At 39.3% G+C, this 25024-nt stretch overlaps 1 protein-coding gene across 2 annotated transcripts in view; it reads right to left on the reverse strand.

The window, feature by feature from the left end:
* LOC124167903 overlaps window positions 1-25024 on the reverse strand; it is a 54398-nt gene that overhangs the window by 19273 nt on the left and 10101 nt on the right. For both annotated transcript variants that reach the window (XM_046545969.1, XM_046545970.1), the window contains exons 5-12: window positions 21579-22188; window positions 19852-19977; window positions 16700-16854; window positions 12686-12858; window positions 6195-6376; window positions 3447-3730; window positions 1165-1461; window positions 688-880 (exon numbers count right to left, since the gene is read on the reverse strand). In XM_046545969.1, coding sequence (XP_046401925.1) covers window positions 688-880; window positions 1165-1461; window positions 3447-3730; window positions 6195-6376; window positions 12686-12858; window positions 16700-16854; window positions 19852-19977; window positions 21579-22188 — 2020 coding nt within the window. The remainder of the gene's footprint in view (window positions 1-687; window positions 881-1164; window positions 1462-3446; window positions 3731-6194; window positions 6377-12685; window positions 12859-16699; window positions 16855-19851; window positions 19978-21578; window positions 22189-25024) is intronic.

Consider the following 25024-nt stretch of genomic DNA (forward strand, 5'->3'; position numbering starts at 1 on the left):
GGACAAACAAAAAAGTTACATATGAATGCGATAAAATTAATGTGCTTTGAATGAGATTGGGCTCTGACAGTCAAAAATGGGCAAGTATTAACCCAAGGTGAAATTTGAAATGAAAAAATTATTTGGCTAAGCCGGGATCCAAATGGCTTTTTCATGACAACATTCACCCATGGTTCATTTGCACTTGTGTACGTGACAGCATACAAAGTAACTAGTTATATACAGTCCTTTGGAATCCTTGAATTTTTAAAACATGTCTCATGCAATCAATATGCAAAATTTCACACTACACATTTATTCCTAAAAAAAAAAACATTATTGACCAGTCTAATTCATCATTACCATATCAGGGTAATTTTTAAGTAATGAACCTTTCGATAATGTACTGAGCATGGCTGCAATGAGTTCTCTTGGGCTGTTGAATCTTTAGCTCAAAAAATTCATATTTCTGTGAAAATAGAGAATGAGCAATACAAATCAGCCGAAAAGGAAAACAATACCGCTTAGCATGAAAAAGTTCTGCAACATGTTAATTCTGGCAACTAGGAGTGCTTATGGCATATTCAACCAAAATTGATTCCATCACAATAATGCATTAAAAAGTAAAACAAAAGATACTTGGAATAAAATCTTCACAAACACAAAATAGAAATTTATGGAACACTACAAAACTACAGGTGGAGTGACCTGCTGTAGAGCTGTACTGTGCGTTTCCTCGTGTCTGGATGAACAGGATAACCCTCGTCATCAACTCTCACCTCACGATGTTTCAATTCAGCCTCTCGATATTGACAAAGGTGTTTGGGACCACAGTAATATGGCAGACCCCATCCCCAGATAGATCGCCAGAAAGTGGCACCCAGAATGGCTTTTGCCAGGCCTGAAAATAATATGGACTATCAGGGAAAATACAGGAATACAGATAAATATGAAAACTTTGATTCACTAAAAATACAAGTCCAATCATCATATTTTTTTAAACTATAACAGAAAATCATTTTCATTATTTTGATTTATTAGGAACCTTTTCAGTTCAAGCAAATTGTTGCATGTGTTATTGAATCTCTAATGTTCGGTATCACAAACAATACAGTAAGGAAGTCCTCCATGGGAGAAATCAAATTTCATATCATTTCCACTCAATTGAGAATCACAAATACTCACCAAGCAACACAAGAACTATAAGTACTCCGAATAAGAAAAAAATTGCACAGGTTGAAGATGAATTCTCATCATCCAAAACGATGAGGTATCCACTTGGCCTTAGTGGTATAAGTGAAGGGACAGACCCTTTCAATCCTGCAGCCTTCACTTCAACCTGCGACATCTGCTCACACTTGATATTGACCAGTACTTTCAAGCAATCACACTTGCAATGCCAGAGGCAAATGCATCTACCACCACTCTCTATGGTGATACGTCGCACAGCCCGGATATGCATTTTTTCATTCAAAACTTTCACTGTGAAGGGTGTAAAAGAAATCAAATCACATTGACAATAGCAAATTGATTGCACCATAAAGTGGAAAAAAATTCAAATTTTTTAATCGTAGACATCAAGCTAGGATAAATCTAATTCCAAAGAAATCTATAACGTTTGGAAGATACAAAACCCCTTATTAATCCTAGATGGTTAAGTTAAATCAGGATTCTGCTGTATTGTAAAGAAAATATTTCTTGGGAGTGTGAAGATATGCTTAAAAACATGTGCGATTTTCTTCAAAGCGCAAATAAAATAAATCTTGCTGCCTATACTTAGAACATTTTAATTTCAAATATTTAACAAATAAAGGATTACTTATCGAAAAAAAAGTGAAAACATGGCCCCAGCACCACATCTCATAAGATCACTTCCTTAAAATAAAAATACAAATTTTTGTCAAAATGTCAATCACCAAGCATTATCTCTTAAAAATGGTGAGTACAGAATGTGTTAACTTCTGTTATCACTGCTGCTGCTAATAATAAGAAGAGAAATCGAGAGAAATTTCAGGGAAACCTTTCGAAATACTGGTTGAAGCATTCCTCCTCAAAACATTATTTGCTTGGGGGAAGGCTTCCACCCAACCCAATAACCACCACCCAAAACCACCCAATACCTGTGTCAAATTTCTTGGTCTGCCGGTAAGTGAAACTTTCAGCTGGAGTTAACATGTAGACCACTTCTAAAAAAGGCTAAATGAACTTTACGGACTTTATGCAATCGGTTCTTGATACTGGTTCCACAGGCCAAGAACCGGCAGTACCGAGAACCGGGTACCAGATTCGACCCATCTCTATTTTTAACCTAAGAAAGCAAATTTCATGTAGCCCTAATTTTTATACATCATAAAATGCTAACATTTACCTTCATTTACCCTAAAAGACCAATATTTGTAAAGCAAAGCATGTATTTCTACTAACCAAAATAATTCCATTCATGTGCATTTCGTTGGAAGGGCAAATGACATTCATGTCAATTCCCACAAGTTACAATTTCAGAAAGGTCCAGATTATTGCTCTAGAAATATATTTATGTATAATGCTCTTTCTCCAGCATTAAAAAATTAAATTAAAGAAAAGAAAAGGAATTTCTCAATTGGCCGTATAATTCTCCCTGCTCGTCCACCTTGCAAGTCGAAAAAATTTTTCCAAGTCGAAATGTTCACTTGCAGCCTCGTGTTGTTAGTGCATTTGGTTCTTCCTTCAGCACGCTGAAGAGGGCTACTTTGTAGCCGAAATACATATACGTGTGTTTTCCTCGTCCCCTTGCCGAACCCCCCCGACAACGCTCTTTTGGAGCAAAACCTTTTTTCTACCGGAACATCGAAGCCATCCATAGGTGAGTGAGTGTGTGAGTGATTGCTTATTGAGTGCAAGTGTTTCTACGGATCACTGGCTGTCTTTAACAGGCCCATCCCGTGAAGATTCCCGGTTTTTTTGTGGAGCAAGAATCCTTAGCGGAGGTCCCTACAGCCCCCACAAAGGATCTTGTTGTGTACGTTTGTGTGAGTGATTGTGTGAGTGTGTGTGTTTTGGGCTTTCCGGTTGAGAGACTGGTGTTTGGTCCCTGCGGGGAATTTCTCCCCCTTTCCGCACACCAACGCAGTAAAATTTTTTCGACTTGCAAGGTGGACAAGCAGGGAGAATTATACGGCCAATTGAGAAATTCCTTTTCTTTTCTTTAATCTTTCGAGGCCGTAGAAGCTCAATCCCCATTTTTTTCCAACAAATTAAATGATTAAAAATAGCATCAGATTGTTTTACTTAAACATGATTTTTACTATGTGGTTAAGTATCTTATGAATAAAAAATTTAAGTGATTAGTCTTTTATTGCAGGCTACTCTCAGTAGCATGTTATGCATTTAATTGACAGGTTCTACGTTTGTGTAAACAAGCCATTATGAACAGTAAATATCACTATATTATTATTATTAAATATTGTTGGAACTGGAGTAACTCTCACCCAAGCACGATGTTATTTGCCTTTCAAATTGTTGATTACTGGTTACATTAAAATCAAATTTCTGCATGGGTGTTATCAACACCATTTTTGGACTGCTAGAATCATTACTTGAAGAATTTGATGGACCCATGAACATTTCTTTCTTTATCACATTAGGATAGCATGTTCCAAACGACACAGCAAAATTGGCAGATGCAAGACCAAGATTGATCACAGATGCAGTTATAACTGTGTGTTTCGGATTGGTTGAATCTGTAACCACAGCAGATATTTGAGCAGGCAACCTGAAATTCATACACTCGTTTTACAGAAAATATGCAAGCGATTACACAATAGGAAATTAATGAAATTTAGTTATGGGGATAAATAATTTTCATGCTGGTGACAATGAACAGATTACAAGAGCAAATTTAGAAGGTTAGCAGCGTCAAAGTTGAGTTCTGATGACGTTCCGTGGCCCATGCTGGTCACATCTTCAGATCAGGTCTGAATGCATATAGATGGAAATGGCCCGCTATATACACCATCCTCAGAGTAGACTACAAGTGGCTTGACCAATCTGCACTGAGGACCTTGGTTTTTGGAATTCTGTTTTGCATATAAGTCTTTTCCAGGTAGTATTTAATGTGTGTGCCTTAACTTTGACGCAGCTCACCCAAAAAGCAATGAAGAGAAATTCAATCCAGCTCTGCGAAAGCCTCAAGCAGAAAAGCAAATTTAGACTTTAATAATTTCACACAAGGTTAAACCAAGTTTTCTATTAATCTTTATATAGTTTCTTAGCTTAAATTACTGAGAGTGAAAATTATGATTGCTCATAACCAGGACATGATCTCATTAAATTATCAACATATATTAGCATAGAGAATGAAATCTACCAGAACTAAGAGTCTAAAATTAAAACTCATTGAAGATTAAATTACCAACATTACCTATTTAGCTAATATTTTTTTAAGAGCACAAGGGCCTTAAAAATAATTCTCAGTAAAATAGGATGAGGATAAAAATGAAAGAATCTCACGAAGTTCAGGGAATGGGAAAAGTGAATGGCACCAGCCTTTTATAAGAATGTAAAAATATAAGCAATTTATCAAAAGCTGAGAACCATAATACACAGATTTTAAACAACATTTCCTAAATTTATGATTGATTATCCATTTAACAATCTTCTTAATTAATCAAGAGTTTTATTGCCTCTCATTGTCTTCTGCAATACTAAAGAAGGTGTCCTAGTAAACTTAACTACATAATTCCCTGTCAGCAAGTACAGAAAACCAAGCATTTGAATTTGCAATCTCTCTCACTTCGTAGAAGACATATTGGTATGTTCTTCCTTAATAATATTCTGAATAATAAGATTAAATCCCCTGATTTATTGTCCTAAGTTACTCTCAAAATCCCAAGCATCCATACGAGAAATTCATCTACCTTCTGTGTTCCTTTTCAGCCATCCAATTATACAAAAAACTTGATTATTTTCAGAGCAATGTCTGAAATTAACTTATATTGTGATAACTTCGATCTATTCCATTCTTCCTATGCTTGTTTTAAGAAATATGTATTAAATAACGTAAAAATGTGATACCGTTACATATATATATATACTTTGTTATTATATTTCATATATTTTTAAATAAATAAAAAGTTCTTTGTATACTTATGTATTTTATGTATGTATCTTTAAATTTTTTTTTCTTTCTTTGTAAAACTTTTTGTAAACTGGAAAAAGGGTGTAATCCCGTTGAATAAATATTATTATTATAATTACCTTTTATGAAGGGAATTCGAATAGAAATAATAAGACTTGGGTTCCCTTAGATTAAAATACAGCAAACTCCCGATTATCCGGGCTACTGTTGGGGAGAGGCGGCACAAATAATCCAAACTTTCACTTGAATATTATTTAATTTTCATACATCATATAAATCAATTGATTAAATATTATTTATCTGTTATTTCAGATTGCTTTCCGGAATCATTTAGAGCTTTCTTATGCCGACCGCGATCTTTTTAGCGGCGAAAACGTGATTGTACCAGCATTCCTACTGCTCCGTGTTATACTTGGTTTCCAAAAAACACATCCGTGGCTGCGAGATCACTGATTTAGAAAAGTGGTTTTCGTGAATGCAAGAAGTTTTTTCCTGCCGCTGATCGTCATCAGCACTGCTAGAGCAGATGTACAGGTAGCCTTGAAAACATTTCTTGTCAGCAGGTAAATAAAATAATTCCATTTTATGAAGGGAATTCCAATAGACAATGATTCCAGTGTCACTTTGCATTAAAATTCAAATATCCTGGTAGTATTGCGTCATTTTTATTTTTTTATAAAGATGGCGGAAAATACCGAAAAAGTGTAAAACTCAAGCACGGACAAGCCGCAACAAGGATGAACCACAGCCGGATAATCTCGAGTTTGCTGTATGTACAATAATTCTGGAGTTTTTCCACCCAATTTCATTTTTTATGAAGATCACAGGAAACATTGGAAAAAGATAAAACTTATGTACGAATAATCCACAATATATAGATATATAATCTTAAATCCAGATATGTAATCTTAAAAGAGTGCAAAGAAATAGCAAAGTGAATTTCCAAATATTTCTTAAAGTTATTTCCATTTTCAAATGTGCAGCAGAATTATGATTACTAAATTGTAATTTTGCATAAAATTAATTTTATGTGATAAAGGTTTTTCTAAAATGTATTTTGCCCTAAATATGGATTACATATTATTTATAATCTTATTACCCCTTGCGAACAATGAAGTTATTACCAGCAGGAACTACAACATCAACCTGGCTCACGTGAGTTCCTTTAAAATCTTGGGATAAAGTTCTACTGCCACTCATTTCATCAACTACATAAGCATTTTTAGGAAGAGACCCAAAGTTTGATAGTAAAAATTTTCCATGGCCCTTCTTACTTTTCACCTGAAAGTATATTTAAATAGGAAAGCTTAAATTGAATCACGAATTACCAAGTAGGTACATATGTATGTACAGTAAAACCTCACTTGTGAAACTTTCGATGGAGAACCAAAAAAAGTTTCATTGGTGAGGAAGTTTTATACATGAGGATTTACAGTAAAGGAGTGTGAAACCCTTTTCAATCAGGTCTGCTATGTTTCCAGGTTGTAATTACTCATTTGGAGGCAAGAAAATGAAGCAAAATAACCTTTTTTTCATGTCATGAAAAGTTTTGTAACAAAGGTTGGAAATATATGGGTTCATATGGGGTTATTCACCGGACCAAAAACAATCGGTGTATAAGTGAGGTCATCGCATAACTAAGGGTTGTATAACCAAGGTTCTACTGCGATTATAATTCACATGTTAGTGAAATGAACGTGACATGTAATTTTGATATAGTAATTGTTTCTCTCGGTGGTTATTATCCTTGTTTTTTTTTGAGTTTTTTCCTCATCTGATCAGTGACAGATTAAAGGAGTTTCCTGTGTCTGGGCTTATTTTATGAAATACCAAGATTTGACAACGTAACACCACAAAGGGAGAGATATGAAAAACAAATACAAGCACATATTTATATTAATTACTCTTTCCTATGCTTTATGTTGAAACAAGGATAAAAATGTACAATGGCATTGTCATCCTACGGCTGTACGAGACGGTCCGGGAGATGCTGCCTCTCGGCGGGACGCCGAGGAACTCGGACGGACAAGCCAGTTGGGATAGTAACGCGCAGCCAGTCGCGCAGAATGTGTGTGGGTGACGGGAGTGTAGAGAGACGGTGCAAGGTTTAACTAGGGAAGAACCACACGAGTTGCTGTATCTAGCCGACATTAAAGTTCTAGTTGCATCTAAGTGAAAGTGTTTCCGTGTGTGCTCTGAAAATCCATGCTACCTCTCCTAATAACCCCTCGACCTCACAGTTCAGAAGTGGGATTGACCAGCGAGCTGCGGTGGAGTTGATCGTGCACATCCAGCCTTCAATAGATAGAACATCAAAAACCCCAGTGCGGACCGAGTAAGGTGAGAGAGTGTGGTTCTGGTTGTAGCAATGACCAGTCCGACAAATGCGTCGTGGGACGGCGAGTGTCGCGTAGGTAGCTTCAACGGGGTCCATTCTGCGGAAGGAAGGAACGCGACCGAATTGGCGGGAACATGTCGAGAGCAGGAGAGCGAGGCCGGCGTGGCCAGGGAGCGTTGTGAGATGCACCGAGAGGCTACCGCTAAGTGGGTTCTGCCTGCGTCGACGCCGTATGCCGCGAGAGACAAGGCTAAGGAGGATATACAGGCAAGAGGACCCGGTGAGCAACCGCGCGAGGCTACTGTCGCGTGGCCTACGAAGGGCAGAGAACCGTCGTTGGGAAATTGGCGGAATCCTGTCGGAGTGAGTGGCGTCCTTAGAATCGCAGCGGAGAGGGAACAAGCGCTCTTGCAACACGAGAGAGAATTGTTAGAGAGAGAAAGGAAACTTCTAGAACGTGAACGAGAGCTTTTAAATGGGCAATCGTTAGTTCTTGAGAAAAGTATGGCGGGTTATCGAGAAATAGCAGAGCAATTATTGCCGGAGTTTGAACCTTCGCTAACCCTGGGGTTCACGGCGGTACAGTGGGTCAGGCGAGTAGAGAGCATTGCATCAGCCTACCGATGGGACGAGTCGATGTTGTTAGCCCAATCCGTTAGTAAGTTACGCGGAGCGGCGAAACTATGGCTGAATAGCGTAGCCGAGGAAGTACACTCTTGGGAGGCGTACAAAAAAGGACTACATATTATATTGTTTCCCATCAGTGGAGGACCAAGCCGACGTGCACTTGAGTCTTACAAAGAGAAGAATGCAGCGTGGCGAGACGCATGAGTCATATGTTTACGCGATGAAGACTATCGCTAGGCGTGGTGAAGTAAATGAAGCCTCCCTTATCAAGTACATTCTAAATGGCATGTGGGATAAGGAACTAGTGAAGCTGCTGACTATGTGTGACTTTGAAGATGTAGAAGGACTATTACGCAAGATAAGACGATACGAGAGTGTCACTGATAGGGCCAAATTGGGAGATAGGGCAAACTTTCACAATCGACCTCCTGTGACCATTGACAAGAGGGCTGAAGTCAAGGAAGTGAGGGGCGAAAGGACGCATACCCAGGGCGTTTGTTTCAATTGTGGAAAAGAGGGGCACCTCGCTAGGGAGTGCCGAGTAGCTGCCCGTGAGAGAATTTGTTACCGGTGCAAGCAGACGGGACATATGCAGAAAGATTGTTTGCAGGCAACACCGAGAACGACCCAGAATGAGAAAAAGTGGAACGTTAGGAAAATCACACGGCCCAATTGCATCATAAAGGACGAGTACCACAAGTGGATAGAGATAAACGACGACAGGGTGGTTGGCTTCGTTGATTTAGGAAGCGATGTTGTCACCCTGAGAAGAGACATTGCACAAGAACTAGGAGTCGAATATGAGGCGAGCCAAAAGCGTTTAGTTGGGTTTGGATCAGGGGGTTGTGAAGCTATTGGCACGAAACGAATGATCTTGAAAGTAGACGATGTGAATGTGGAAGTAGAGGTTTTAATTGTCCCAGAAAATTCTCAGGAGAATGCTATCATAGTAGGGCGGAGTGCCTTAGACCAACCAGGAATTCGGATCGAAAAGGAGTTTGGGAGACTCACCATTTCCAGAGAAAACGCTGACCTTAGTAAAAGAAAGAATTCTCAAGTGCGGAAGGTGGAAGAGGAGTCACGGATCCAGAAAGACGAGATAGACATGAACGAGAACCTGACGACGCAAGACGAAGGGGCACTATGCGACCTCGTAAATAAATTCAGGGGATGTTTTGCTAAAAACTTAAGCGAGTTAGGCAAGGCGAACTTCACCAGCTTCAGCATTGACTTGAATGACGACAAACCCGTGACGTCACGTCCATATCGTCTGCCTTACGCAAAATGAGAGAGCATGCAAAAAGCGGTGGAGGAGCTGACGAGGATTGGAATAGTCCAAGCTTCTACATCAGAATATGCTAGCCCGGCTCTGTTGGTGAAAAAGGCAAATGGAGAGGACAGATTATGCATCGACTACAGAGGGCTGAACCAGAAGACCCGGAAGGAGAAGTTTCCCATGCTGGCGATTGATGAGCAGTTGGACAGCCTCGCGGGAAACCGTTATTTTTCCACTTTAGACTTCGCGTCGGGTTACCATCAGATACCAGTGGCGCCTCAGTCAAGGCATCTTACAGCGTTTGTGACGCCGGGAGGGTTGTTCGAGTTCAACAGTATGCCCTTTGGTCTGGTAAACACACCAGCCGTGTTTAATCGGGCGATGAGACAAGTTATCAGGAACACAAAACCAGGGGATGTGTTGATATATATGGATGATGTTCTGATACCGAGCAGAACCGTGAAGGAAGGACTTGAGAAGCTTGAAAGATTTCTAGAAGCACTCAAAGAGACAGGACTAACATTGAAGTTGGCGAAATGCGAATTCTTCAAGGAGCGCGTAGACTATTTGGGGTTCGAGATAAACGCAGATGGAATAAAACCAGGTGAACGAAAGATTCGAGCCGTGAGAGAGTTCAAGCGACCGGAAAATGTCCACGAAATCAGGTAATTCATTGGATTGGCCGGGTTCTTTAGAAGGTTTGTGCCAAGATTTGCTGCGATTAGCCAACCGTTGACAAAATTGACGAAGAATGGAGTGGAGTTCAAGTGGAATGAGGAACAAGAGGTGGCATTCAAAGAACTCAAGGCAAGACTGGTCGAAAGACCTATGCTGACGCTTTTTGATGTGAGTGCAAAGCATGAGGTTCACACAGACGCCAGCAAACATGGATTAGCAGGCATTCTTATGCAATCGCAAAATGAGGGACCATTGAGACCTGTGGCGTACTACAGCCGACAAACAACGGATGCAGAGAAATCCTATCACAGCTACGAACTCGAAGCCTTAGCGGTAGTAGAGTCAGTTGACAAATTCAGGATGTACTGGTTGGATCGAATGTTCAAGGTAGTAACGGATTGTAATGCATTAAGGATGGCGATGACTAAGAGGGAGCTGTTGCCAAGAATCGCCAGGTGGTGGTTGAGACTACAGGAGTACGACTTCGAAATCGAATACCGACCAGGCAGGAGCATGAGTCACGTAGACGCCCTCAGCAGAAACCCGGTGGGGAAGGCGGTAGAACCTGAGATGGTCGACTCAAAAATATTCACCACCAGAATTCAGCAGGAGGATTGGCTGTTGACCATGCAGCTGCAAGATCCGAGTCTCCAGAAAATACATGCGACATTGAAAAAGCCAGCACAGACAAACGAGGATAAGCAAGTGCACACTGATTATGTAGTAAGAGACCATCGAATATGTCGAAGAGTGGAGGGGGGAAGTCGTTGGGTGGTCCCAAGAGATGCGATTTGGAGAATCATAAAGGGGAGCCATGATGACATGGGACATTACGGAGAAGAAAAGACTCTGGAACACCTGAGAAGATATTTCTGGTTCCCGAGGATGAGACAAAGGATAAAGAGATATATCGCAGCCTGTATCGAATGCGCGTACCACAAGAGACCAGGCGGAAAAAGGGAAGGAATACTGTACCCAACTAAGCGCGAGGGTACGCCTTTTCATACCGTTAATATAGATCACCTAGGACCGTTCCCTCGTAGCAAAAGAGGCAGTGAATACGTCCTCGCGTACCAAGACAATTTTACGAAGTTCATAGTACTACGAGCTGTGAAAAACACGAGGTCAAAACCAGTCTGTGAGGCCTTGAGTGAGATAGTTAGCTTGTTTGGTTGTCCGGACCGTATCATTTCGGATAGAGGAACGGCATATACGTCGAGAGAATTTGAGGAATTTTGCGAGGGGCATCAGATAAAACACATCAAGAACGCCACTGCGACGCCTAGGGCAAATGGACAAGTAGAGAGATCAAACGCCATAATTACTCGAGCTATCACTACGATGAATTCAACGGAGGATGGAAGTGATTGGGATGGGCGCTTGAAAGACATTCAATTTGCCATGAACTCGATGAAGAACAAGACGGTGGGAGCCAGTCCACATGAACTGTTGTTCGCGTACCGCCCGCGGAATGCGTTAAGGAACCGAGTTGTAGTGACATTGCAGGAAGATGAACATGAAGTGAGCAAAGAAGTGATAGAGGAGGTTAGGAAGGAAGCTTTAGGCAGGATGGTAACATGTCAGGAGAGGCAGAAGAAAAGGTTTGACGAAGCTCACAAGGAGCCAAGAAAATACGTGCGGGGAGAGTTAGTGTTAGTCGAGCGAGAAGCCCAGGCGACGGGAACGTCTCGAAAGCTAGCACCCAAATTTAAGGGACCATACAGGGTGGAGAAGGTATTCCCCAGGGATAGATATTTGCTGACAGACATCCCAGGAGCAGCCAGAACCCAGAGGAGGTTTCATTCGGTCTTTTGTGCAGATCGAATGAAACCATGGTGCCAACCCCCACAAGACTACGACCCCGATGCTGTAGAAGAAGATGACAACCCACCCCCATGCAGCCTTGGAGACCAGGGAGCCCACGAGCAGATTCAAGAGGACCCCGATGCTGTAGAAGAAGATGACAACCCACCCCCATGCAGCCTCGGAGACCAGGGAGCCCACGAGCAGATTCAAGAGGACCCCGATGCTGTAGAAGAAGATGACAACCCACCCCCATGCAGCCTCGGAGACCAGGGAGCCAACGAGCAGATTCAAGAGGAATCCGATGCTGTAGAAGAAGAGGTCAGCCAACCGCAAGATCGGACCGAGGACGGCCCTGAAATCAGGAAAGGCCGACTGTCATCCAACGGCTGTACGAGACGGTCCGGGAGGTGCTGCCCCTCGGCGGGACGCCGAGGAACTCGGACGGACAAGCCAGTTGGGATAGTAACGCGCAGCCAGTCGAGCAGAATGTGTGTGGGTGACGATAGTGTAGAGAGACGGTGCAAGGTTTAACTAGGGAAGAACCACACGAGTTGCTGTATCTAGCCGATATTAAAGTTCTAGTTGCATCTAAGTGAAAGTGTTTCCGTGTGTGCTCTGAAAATCCATGCTACCTCTCCTAATAACCCCTCGACCTCACAGCATTATAATGGTAATTTTTCATTTAAAACTCCTTGAGATGATGCAAGAGGCTGAGCAAAATTGCATAATAAAATATAGAGAATATAATGTGACATACTGAAACTGTACGTTTTCTTTCACTGATGCCCAAGGTCAGGAAAATGACAAAATTTTGAGTTGCAAATAAAGAAACTAGACATGAAACAATTTGTAGCCATTTTTTTACCTTGTCACTTCTCCATATGGCAGATGGTTGATTCTTCAGGCAGAGGCCTTTGTTAGATGTGCAACGGGCTTTCTGCTTCACAAATGTTTCAGGGCTGACTCCAGCTTTGTCACATTCAGATCCATTTGTAGAAATGAGGTCTTCCTTAAGAACCAAAAACTTTTCTGGCTTGTCTACAAACATTAAATTGAAAAAGATTTAGGATCATCAAAAATTTAATACATTTCAGCCCAAAAGTAATAACGTACAGCCATCAATATGATCCACTTTTAATAATACAGGGCAGATAGTAACCCCATGAATCACGCAGCTGGTCAATGATAGAGATCATTTAGAAAAAACTGATTATTTCATAACAATGAAATAATCAGTTCCTGATAATGTCACAACATAAAAATTCCTTGTACAGGAATTCCTGGCATACAAAGCAAAATTCATCACTTATTGCTTTCCAACATACTTTTTCAGAGAATCTAAATGCATTCAACATGGTCTGAGGTGGGCATTTGGAGATAACAACAATCACATTGATTTGGACCACATACAACAGACTCCTGATTATCCGGCTGCAGTATATCCGTGTTGCAGATTATCAGTGCATGATTTTCACTCTTACCCCAGTAGCACCAAAAGGATTATATCTGTATATTTTTAATATTTCGAAATACATCGGTAAACAGATTTGCAAATCTGTATTTTATACATATTTTATACATGTCTGATGATCCATGGTCCTTGATGTTTCCCAGAATCTTTTAAATATACAAATAATATCCTTACGTCGTAACCAGGGATCATTCGACATGCATAAGATATGTATAATATACAGATTTACGACGAGTTATACGTATTTAATGTATATAAAATCCACATCACGGCAGCAGATATAATACGTATAATATCTAGATATTATCTGCGCGTTAGAGGACATTTTCATGTATTTTAGACAGATATAATATGTTTACAGTGTATACTACGATAAGTATTAAATCTAGATATATGTAATCCTTTTGGTGCTACTAGGGTACTCAATGTTTTCCGCAATCTTTATAAAGCAATAAATCGGGCGAAAAATCACCGGAATTACTGTATTAATGCTAAGACACACTGGGCTTATTATTACCACTAGTATCCTCTTCGTAAAACAGAAGCAATCGGGCACTAGCTGCATTCACGAGAGCAGCATGCTCCTGTTTTCCAAGACTTGTAGCATGCAACCGCACTCAGGGTTCCCACTCTGACTGCATTATAAAATTCACGCTTTTTCCAGGTTTTCACGATTTAAATGTCATCAAATTCACGGTTTATAGATAAGGCATTTTAGGCAGAAATATTGATCACGCAACAATCATCGGCCGCATGTTAACTACAAATGTAACAAACGTGACAAATTCCTTGAATGCAAATGCAGCAATGACAGTGAGAAGTTTCCTCTTATGACGTCACCTATCGTTAGCAAAATTCATGTCCGGCTTTAAGGGTGTGAGTGGGAAAATGGAGAGAGCAGGGTGGCAGGGAAGAGAAGAAGTGCCTGATTTTTTGCCAGGGTTAACGTCTTCCAATCGCAGGCTTAAGGTCAATGTGCTGTCATGGCACACGGACCAATTAATAGTTGCCCTTTCGAATACACGTGTGCAGGTTAATCCGTGGACAGTGTCTGCACGTGACTTGGCCTTGAAACATGATCGAAATATCGATTTTTCTTTAATTCCGTCTATCGTAGTTCTACAATCAAGTTTGCGAGATTTCTAAGGTTTTATGGCGAAATTCACGGCTATTTCCAGGTTTTTTCACGGTAGACGAAAGTCACGGCTTATTCACGGTTTTAAGGTTTTCACGGTCGAGTGGGAACCCTGGCACTTCGTGACCATGGATACACGTCCCGTAGCAGTTGCAACCTCGGCAACTCGTGCAAGAGGCGACTACGTGGCGTGGAGCCTGAGTGTAGTTTCCGACGTCGAGCAGTGGTTTTGTGGCATTAGGGCAAACCACTTCTCTGTATCCGCGATCACAAAGCCACGGATGTGTGCTTTTCGAAACCAGGCCTCTAAAATAACACGATAACAGCATAATAATAATAATAATAATAGTTTATTGACGGGAAAATTACCCAATTACAAAATAATAATACCGTATTTGTCTGAATATAGTCCCCCCTTTTTTTTCCAAAAATACCCGTGGTAAAAGTAAAGGGGGGACTATATTCAAACGCATTTCTTCATATTTTCCCGAAGCTGAAGCCTCAAAATTAGGGAGGGGGGGACTATATTCAGAGGGGGACTTTATTCAGAGATACAGTGTGTCCTCGTTTAACATCATCGCGTTTAACGTAGTTTCACGATAACGTTGTCCAAAAATTGAAATCCTTGATCATTTAACGGCGTTATTGCTTCGCGATAACGTTGTTCAAATTACGCGCCACGAAAAAAAAATGAATGGCAAATAGGACGCAAGCGCATCTGATGTATAGTAAATATTACTATATTAATGCGATTGATAATTTTAGTTCGACAGAAAAGGTTGGCGTGGGTAGCGTATGTTAAATATGCATCTGAGCGAATAATTATCGCCTCATTTACCCGTTATCCGTATATTTATCTGATTCCAACCAAAAAAAATGGCAACGAAGAGGAGTGGCTATCCTGATGGTTCTTCAGACGTGGAGAAAAAACGGCGATATTAGAACAAAAACTTGATATTATTAAAAGAATTGAAGAAGGTGCAACTGTTGGAGAGATCGGTCTAGTATTAGGTGTTCGGGTCGAGTTTTTACAATTAAAATTTCTTCTGTTACTGAAAATATCGATGTTTCGCCATTTAAATACTTTCTTAATTTAGTTTGTATATTTCATTTAATAATGCCTCATTCCTAACCTTTTATCTTGGTGCTGTGCATGAATCGTTATCATGCTGAAGTGAATAATCTGTAATGAATGTTTCTCGCGATTTCCGCCAGGTTAAAGAATTCATGTCATCACGAAAAGTGACTCGCCCTTCATCCTCGTGCTTCCGAGTGTCAGATTTTTTTTTCATTTTGGCCTGTTTCAGGTGTCTCCCGATTGGTCACGAAGTCTGCTTAAAAGTTACGGCTCCGATAATTGACCGCCTTGGATTCTCGCCCAGGAAATTCTGGATTCTTTACGAAGAAATGGATTGTTAGGGACCAATTTAAATTTTTTACATTGTTTCTTATGGGAAACACTGCATCGTTTAACGTTGTTTCGCTTAACGTCGAGTTTTTCAGGAACGAATCAACAACGTTAAACGAGGACTCACTGTACACGGTATATTGTTTGTTTTACGTAAATTAAGAAGATTACAAAACATTAAAGAGAAAGTTTGGGATATCTGTTTTTTCCAATTATTCGTTCCGTCTCTCCCCATCGATTAGACCAGATTATCGGGAGTGTGCTTTACAGTGAAGGACCACGAGGTTACTCCATCATTAACATATTCCATGAGGTAACTATAACCAAGGCACTATTCTGAACTAAGATTATGCCAGAAACAAACAATAAGGAGGGAGACAAGAGAACCTTAAACACTCAAAGAGAAGTCACATGTACTGCAACGGTCAAAACCTTTTTGCACACACTTTTTTGCAGATGCCATTGCATCCACTATGTTTCATTATTATCATAAACAAAAAGGCAATACATATTAGCAACTACATGAAAATGTAACCGTGAGGTTTAAATAAAAATATATGCCTGCTTCTACAAATACAATTCAGTGACTTGTTCAAGATTCGCTCATGATGACAGTGTGGAACACACAATCTTCTGAAGATGATAACATGTACCTTTATTTTTTTTATTTAAATAAAAATTTTAGGGCTTCAATCTTCCTAAATTTTCTTTTCTTCCAAATGTAAAGATTAATTTGAGATAAAAATCTTTCATATTTCCTTAATTCTTATCTTAGCCATGAATGAGTTAATAATATATCAAAATTTAATCTTTTCAAACTTGAAACAACTCTCTTGATTCATGGGCATAAATTTTTCAACATTACCAGTGGCTTCTGGATGTTTTTTCTTACTCTTTCCCTCAGTAATGCGAGGGACTAGAAGTCGATGTATCTCAGGGATCAACGATTCTTGCATGTCTTGTAAGTCCAAAACCTTGTATCTCTGCCAGCCATTCTGAGCAACATTAGTTGAAATTATTCTAACAAATGAGCAAAACAAATCATAGAAATCAATAGTCAGTAATTGTCACCATTTTATGAATTCAGCAAAAAAATTTTACACAAAGCTTATTAATTTCCAATGGACTTAATCACTCCCACCCATATAGATTACGAAACATGCACTGGTGAAAAACTATTACTTTCATTTAGTAAAATATGCTAAAAGAGAGGAAAACTATATTACATATATGCACACTTGGCTGAGCTAGAGCATGAATTTTTTGATTTTGTTAGAGTCACATAGCAGAATATCTGACATTATGCATTTACTCAATGTTGTCTGTCTGTACCCAAAAGACTTGAACACTTGCCACCCAGTAGCAAGGTGACACCTGATGGCAAACAGGAAAAAGCCATCAGCTCAGTGCAGCGCAGAGGGACAGAGACAGGCGTGAGAGAAAAAGGGCAATGTCAGATTCGTAAAAGCTGCACCACAGCTCATCACTAGTACTCCACTCTGCTGTGCCTGTGTATCTTGAAGGCTATGGCCTAGCCTTCAAGTTACACAGGCTGGACCAACACTTGCCCCACTTTTATTCAGACAGCCTATGCAAAACACTTTCAACAGTATTCATATGGTGGAGTTCAATAAAGTTAAACTTTTACATTTTGTAGCACACCTCATTTTCTAAGACAATTGAGTATAATATAATATGCATAACTATAGTCTGACATAGGAAGAAGGTGCCTTCGATGTATCGATGTATAAGTGGTAGAACACCTGGTAAGAGAACAAGGAAGACCAGGATTCAAATCCCAGTCAAGGCTAATGATTTTTCCTTAGTGGAATTTTCAAACTTTCTCATATAAAATTTAATATTTGATACGTCTCAGGTAAGCTACTACCTGATTTGATATTTGTCACCACAGCAATGCGGAATTAATGTTCCAGTTCAAAAATTGAAAACTAATTTTGAATGCCTTTGCAGCCCATTACAAATATTTTAGAACCTTCAGACTCCTTAGTTTTATAAAACGAATACAATACTTGCAGATTATTTTGACACATGAAGTATTTGAGTCAGCAGTGAGTGAATTCTCAACACCAGAAAGCAGCCTGTCCATGACAGTACCACAGAAGCACGAAACAGGCAAACAGATGCAACATTAAAAATTGTTAAATCAAAAGATGAAAACCAGCTTTTTCGTGAGATATTGTTATTTAACGCTTTTGAGTAATAAAAATATGTTTAGATGTGACCAATGCACTTGAGTTTGTACAGTAATGGCATAATTTCAATGAATATTCACATTGTGGAAAGAGGGAAAGGTACGTATACACTAGAGATGCGTGAATAGTATCCACAAATACTCCAATACCTCGAATACTTGTAAGTATTCGTTATACAAGATCTCGAATAATTATGCTAAAAGTATGATCTCGAATACTTTGAATTTCGTGCCATACACTGTCGCATGCACGTTGCTGGTAGTTGACTCAGAAAAACGTAGAGGACTCCAGTCGTTTAGTGCATGCAACGCCGTTTTAGGCAAGTTGATGAACTACATCATATTCGCGGATGAGAGTGGTGAAAAGTTCGACATGGGGATCCGAAAATTATCAGGGGGGAAAAATCCAAAAAATCCCCGGTTTCCCCCACAAAACCCCTCAAAAAAATTTAAAATGGCAGGAAAAAAATTGACTTTTAGGGTACCATCCGTTACGCATTGAGCTACTCTCCCAAACCATTCCACTCATCGGAAAGATCATGGTCCTTATATACGGAACCTATTTTCACCACTCTTCATACTATTCAACTAAAGTTGGGATGACAAAAAATCAGTTGGCTTTGGAAATGACAAGTCTGTCTAAACAAAGTCATCCAGCAAAAAAAGATACCTTGGGAAAAGTGCAACCGAAAATAACTGATGTAAAGCAACAGCAATCAATGTGGCGAAATCATTCAAAATATAAAAGTTGATTTTTAAAATGTATTTCATATTTACCTTTTTATTTATACATTCATCAAGTGAAATAGAAGAAAAAAGCGTACATTTAATATGCATTGCACAATTCTAGTATTTGAGGTATTCGAATATTCAAGCAATGATTCAATATTTGAATTTTATATTCGAGTTTGAGAAATCTGCTCTACGACCCATCTCTAGTATACACTCTTTGTATCTTTCTACATAAATTTTGGCACTCCATCGTTCAGAGGCTTGGATCTATGAAAAATTGATCAGAAAATAATAAAGGCCTACTAGACTCTGGTGCTAGAGATGGAAGCTGAAGATAAAATGGACAGATAGGGTGAGAAACGAGATGGAAAAGCCACTTAATGAGACACACAGAAGTTACAAACATGGGAAATATAAAGGAAGGAAAAATTGATGAATTAATGTAAAAGTCTCCTGAAGAAGACCAAGGAACAATTATTTGAACGTAGGTTTTCGCGGCGAGAGGCATCGTTGCTAACGGCTTCCGGGTGCAGCTGCGTGTTGCGCTTTGTCGTGCAAGCTTTCGCGACCGTTGCAGGATGCATCATCGGGCGATGAATGAAATCACGGAATTGGTGGTCAATTAGTATAAAGTATCTCAAGGACAGGGGTGAGAGTTCTGCTGACATCAACTCCGCCCTCCTCCCCCACTACTCCGGTGGATGGGGGAGGTTGGACGAGTATATTAATTGACCACCAATTCCGTAATTTCATTCATCGCCTGATGATGCATCCTGCAACGGTCGTGAAAGCTTGCACGACAAAGCGCAACACGCAGTTGCACCCAGAAGCCGTTAGCAACAAGGAACAAGTATCTAGGACAGACTAAAAACAATATGGGAATGAAGAACCGTAGGGAGGTAAAAGAACTAGGATTGGATAGGGAGAAATGAAGGGCTGTCTATACAAATCTTATGATTGCAATACTAAGTAAAAAAAATAAATCAGTAGGCTGCAAGGTAAAAGTCAAAATAGTGAAGTAAGAAAATATTCATGCCTAATAGAGGGATTCTTCAGGGTTCATACTCACCTACCTGACAGGTTTTCCTTTGGTTGCATCAATCCAGACCCAAGTCCCTCCAGCATCAAGATTCTTCTCAAAAACTTGAAGTGAAACAACATGCTTATAAGTCACGTTGCTAAATTGATATACCTCATACCTAAGAACCAATAAAAGGAAATTATCATTTCATTATCTTGTAAGATTAACTATTATATCTATGCATACATATTATTAAAATAAAAGTATACACATTAGAAAAATACATTTAATTAGTGTTTGATTGAAAAAAAGTACAATGCAGAAAATGCCATCATATAACAGGTTGGCTACTCATGTTTAGCAGAGACTTGTGGACTTTTCCAGACTTATGTACTGCACTATTTTCACAATTTTACAGTCTTCTTGATAATATTTTTTGACGGAATATCCTTCTTCACAAGGGATGTGAATAAGTAAAAAAATTAAGTGAACTAGTGAATAAAAATGAATTTTAATTAATAACTAATTAGGTGCTCCTTTTGACATCAGTTTCAACTGACCTACTCGCAGGGAATCTCTCCAAGGAAAAAGGAAATTCTGTGCAGAAACTGGGTATTTCAGCATTGTAAAAACATAAATTAAACTATCAGAAGAGAATAAGGCAGCCTGAAAAATTACAAACAAGCATACACTCCTATACCAAATTAGCTTACCTTAATCCAGTACTACATTTTTCACAAAATTTCAACTAGAAATATCAACACTCATTTTGGATTAAAATTGAGTATAACATCATGCCAACACCAAATTATGGAATGAATTTCAGGCCGCAAATTATTCCATTTCCACTTCAAAACTCATTTGAATTCAGTGGAAGGGAGGAGAGATGAGTCACGATTAACAATAAAACTTATTCATTCATGCATTCTCTCATAGATTAAAAATAGAAAGCTACTGTCCATTTTCATGAGTTGATGGAGCAAATAAAATTCTAGGTTATGCACTCATTCAAGGAGAAATGTTCATTCAGGGGTGGAATACGAGGTTGCTGTTTTTGGTAGGGGGTTTTGTTGCTCATAGTAATGTAGTATAACATACTAAAAGTGCACTCATTGAGGGGCCTTCGTGGTATGCAATATTTCACATTGATAATGTGTCTGAGGTCTGGTATGTGTAGACAAGTGGCTTTTAAATATTTATCAATTATTTAGAAACATTGTTTAATAAGCGAGTGAAATATAACTTATATTGGATACTCTTTCAAATTACCATCTTCTTAATTTTTCCAGAAATTCCTGGGTGGAGGAGTGGCAGCCGTCCCCCTAATTCACCTCTATTCTTATTCCAAACCAGCACATTTTAAGTCATTGAGATAAGGTGAAAGCAAAAAATAAGAATAAGAAAAAAAAAGAAAAAAACAAGAGCTATTTATCATGCTTTTCCGTAAGAAAACCATAAGAAACAGATAACTCTCTTACTTTGAACTATCTGGGTTGAGGAGTGGAATCACTCACAATAATAAAAATAATAACTACCTACAAAAGGTCATAGTAAGGAAGGTAGGAGTAGCTGAGAAGCAATGACCGACTCTGTCGGCGTGCACATCACCATCACCTCTTTTGGGACAGGGTCCAGGCCATCGATTTTTCAGATCAAATAGCACAGAGAAGTAAGCAAATGATTAAAACAAAATGGTGCACAAACCCATTGCTGAGATTCAAAAGCATTAGAAATGTTGTAAATAGTGAAAAGAATTTAAAATTGATGCTTCCAACTCACCACAGGTCACTGAATTTTAGGCAATGAATAATATTGTTTGAAGATCCATGTTGGCAACCGGTATTGTGATTGCTCTCACTCCCTTCATGATTCCAATTTCTCCTTGAGCTGCGGAATTCAGTATCATCTCCTACTTTTTCTTCTGGGTAACTCAAAACTCTTTTTGGTCTCCTGTCGATGGAGTGGGGATCGTCACTTGAAGATCCTTCATTTTCTAGTAATTCCAGGAGTCTTCCATTCATAATTTCATCTTCAACATCAAGGTCCATATCCTGGCTAGGTGAATCACTATCTTCCAAAGATTCGCTCCCTGGTTCTTCGTCAATGTTCTCAGTGAGCGAACCACTAGATGATCCCTCTCCTCTTTGGAAAGAATTCACATGTACTGAGCCAGGCTCATCAAATTCTATGGAGGCTTCATCATCATCAATGTCAGTATTCAAATCAATTTCATTATTTCCCAATAAGTACTTGGTACCCAAGTTTTCTCCTCCCAAAAATGTGTTATTGATATCGTGAAATGAGTCAACTATGTCTCTCAGTAGCCCAAGATTTTCACTTTCCTTTCCCTCAACAGGATAACCCTCATCACTCCATTTGCCTGAAAGTTCTGTAAAAGACACACATTATTCAGAATGAATACATGGTAAATGCTAAGTTCTCTCCACATAACTACATACATACATATTATCCTTGATTACATCAAATGTTGTAAGAAATGAGCATATTTTCATATTGTTTACATAATTTTGTAAGACAATAAACATTGAAGAAAGATCAGGAGGTTTCCTGTTGAATTAAAGGGATATATGTGCATAGTTTCATCAGGTTTCCAGCCTGGTGAGAGGATCCATGAATACATGAAAAACTGAGAAAACTTCATTCACCAATAAAATCTCCTGACGATAACTAAAATGAAACATTCTATTCCACATAGTAATAAAAGCATATCAAGAGTTGAAAAGTTTTTTATACGTAGTAGAATGCAAAAGAGGAGGAAGTCCTGATTCTTTTCGTGGCACGGGCACAGCTAAGAATTACGCTTAGGAGGGGTTTTAGGCGCAACTGATGCTGGGGCCTGGGGGGTATGGAATACCCACCAGGGTAAGCGGGAGGTGGGGGGACCCTCCACCAGAAAAATATTAAGATAAATGGTTCATAATGGTGAGTTTTACGGCTTACTGAGGGATATTTTATTAATCCTTACACTATTCCAAAAGTAATATTAATCCAATTAAGTAAAATTGATTAACCTTAAAATTTTCTCTGAGCCTTGGGGGGGAGGGAGGGTTTAACCCCTAAACCCCACCCTCCTTGTGCCACTGTTTCAGTCAAATACATAGTTTGAATTCAGGGTTCCCACTCTACCTGAATAATGAAATTCACGGCTTTTTCCAGGTTTTCACGGTTATTTTTCAGGTTTTCACAGTTTTTTTCAGGTTTTCAAGGTCTCAATTTCGCTAAATTCATGGTCCGTTATTAAGCCAACAATAAGAAAATCACTGGCCGTATATCAACAGAAACAAACGCTGTGAATGTTAACGCCGCAATGAAAAGTGATATCTGTTATGACGTGATCTATCGTTTGCAAAATTCAGGGCCGACTAAAGGACTAGCCCAACCGCGCTCTTGCCTGGACGCCAAATACCCTGCAGACCTTCTTCCGTCCGGACACTCGAGGTCCTTTATTAATTCCTCGCTGAGAGATTGTTTTTTGCGCACGTTGTTATTACTGCACAGTAACCGAATTTCCCCCACCCCAATATTTCTTATTTTACGGAAAATATTTTATTTAAATTGTTTATAGAATATAATAAATTAATTCTTTCTTATTAAACGGAAAATATTTTATGAAAATTGTTTATAGAACATAATAAATCGAAAAACAATTTCATAGACCATATTAGCACGAATCTAAGACGAACACGATTCTAAGACTACCCTCCTTTTTTGGAACTCCACTAGGGGAAAATTTTTTTTTCCTAATAACGATACGATTATAAAATGAATGCGGAAAAACGATCAATGCTTTATATTTTTGCTACGTTGCCTATGTCCCAGGAAATGCAGGATTTTGGCGAGTAATTAAGATATTCATTAAAGGTTTCAAACAATATTTTAGATAATAACAGGAATGGTAGTACTTCATCAAGACACATAGGTCATATTGTTGATTCGACCCATATCTCTTTCAAAATTCTGAAGGAAAACGCCACCTCACTAAAAAAATGTTTGCTCTCCACTCGGCATTTACACTGCTATTATGGATTTCAGTCAGATGTAAAAATTCTTATCCAACAAACACCATTTCCAGTACACGTATTCACGAGAGCAATGTGCATGTTGTGCCTAAAACAACCGCATTCGCCGGCGTAGTGACTGGTTGTGAGATGGATGACGAAGGCCAAAAATAGTCTTTTACTTGAATTGTTCCTGTCTAATGAATATATTTTTAATATAATTGAGGTAGTGTGTAAAGCGTGAACAATGTTGCGTTAATAGTCAGCGGCACGCCCACTTGTTTTCTCCAGGTAGCTCACTCTACCCCAACCCCTACCGTCATGTGCTAGCGGACAACCCAAGGCGCTCTGCATTATTCAGGCGCATCTAGCCCGGATTCTTTTCTTCATGTTCAATTATTTTCAGTCCATCTCTTAAAGTTCTCAATAGTTTCTTCGGAGGGGCCATGGTCCGAAGGCGAATAAAATTAAACTAGTGAAAATGAAACCTGACTTTATTAAACCCACATGGAAAACACTCGGTGGTTCGATGTCCAGCCACCCTGGAAAGTAGGGAACCACTCGTACGACGTGAAGTTCGGAACTGATGCTATCGCGTACGGGGGTGCGCAGAGCATACTGCAGAGGGCGAAGCGTGACCATATGACTTCGCCATGAAATTTTTTACCCTAAAGATACCCATTCTTTTCTAATTAGCGTAGCGCCAGATGAGCAGATGAATTCGGATTGTTAGTAGGGAGAAACAAAAATCCTGAGAAGATATCCCTTTGTCAGTAACTCTGACAAGTGAGACTTATAGTATAGCTCGTAAATTGATAACTGATAACAACCTGATATCATGTTTTCGGAACAAAATGCCGAATTAACTGCCTAGAAGCTCAGCTACGAGGATATCACGTTTCGCCAAAAATCACCATCGTATTTTTCCATCTATTTCCTCGCTTAAAATACGTCATGTTTGGTCTCGTTTTTTTTAACGTGAAAATTACTAACATTTCAATCAAATTAAAGCATAATAGCAATTGCTGAATATCATTGTTAGATACCTTTTGGGCTAATAGGTGACTCATGCAGCAGTTGACCTCCAGGAACTGGGAACATTGAAGGAGTTAGGCTGCAAAAGGTCAGTGGGTGAGAAGAGGGGGGAGCGCGAAACACGTTTCTATTGTTCTCGTGTAACTCGATATTTTTGTCGAAGCTAAGGTC

The sequence above is a fragment of the Ischnura elegans genome, chromosome 11 (genome assembly GCF_921293095.1).
Source record: "Ischnura elegans chromosome 11, ioIscEleg1.1, whole genome shotgun sequence".
Lineage (NCBI taxonomy): Eukaryota > Metazoa > Arthropoda > Insecta > Odonata > Coenagrionidae > Ischnura > Ischnura elegans.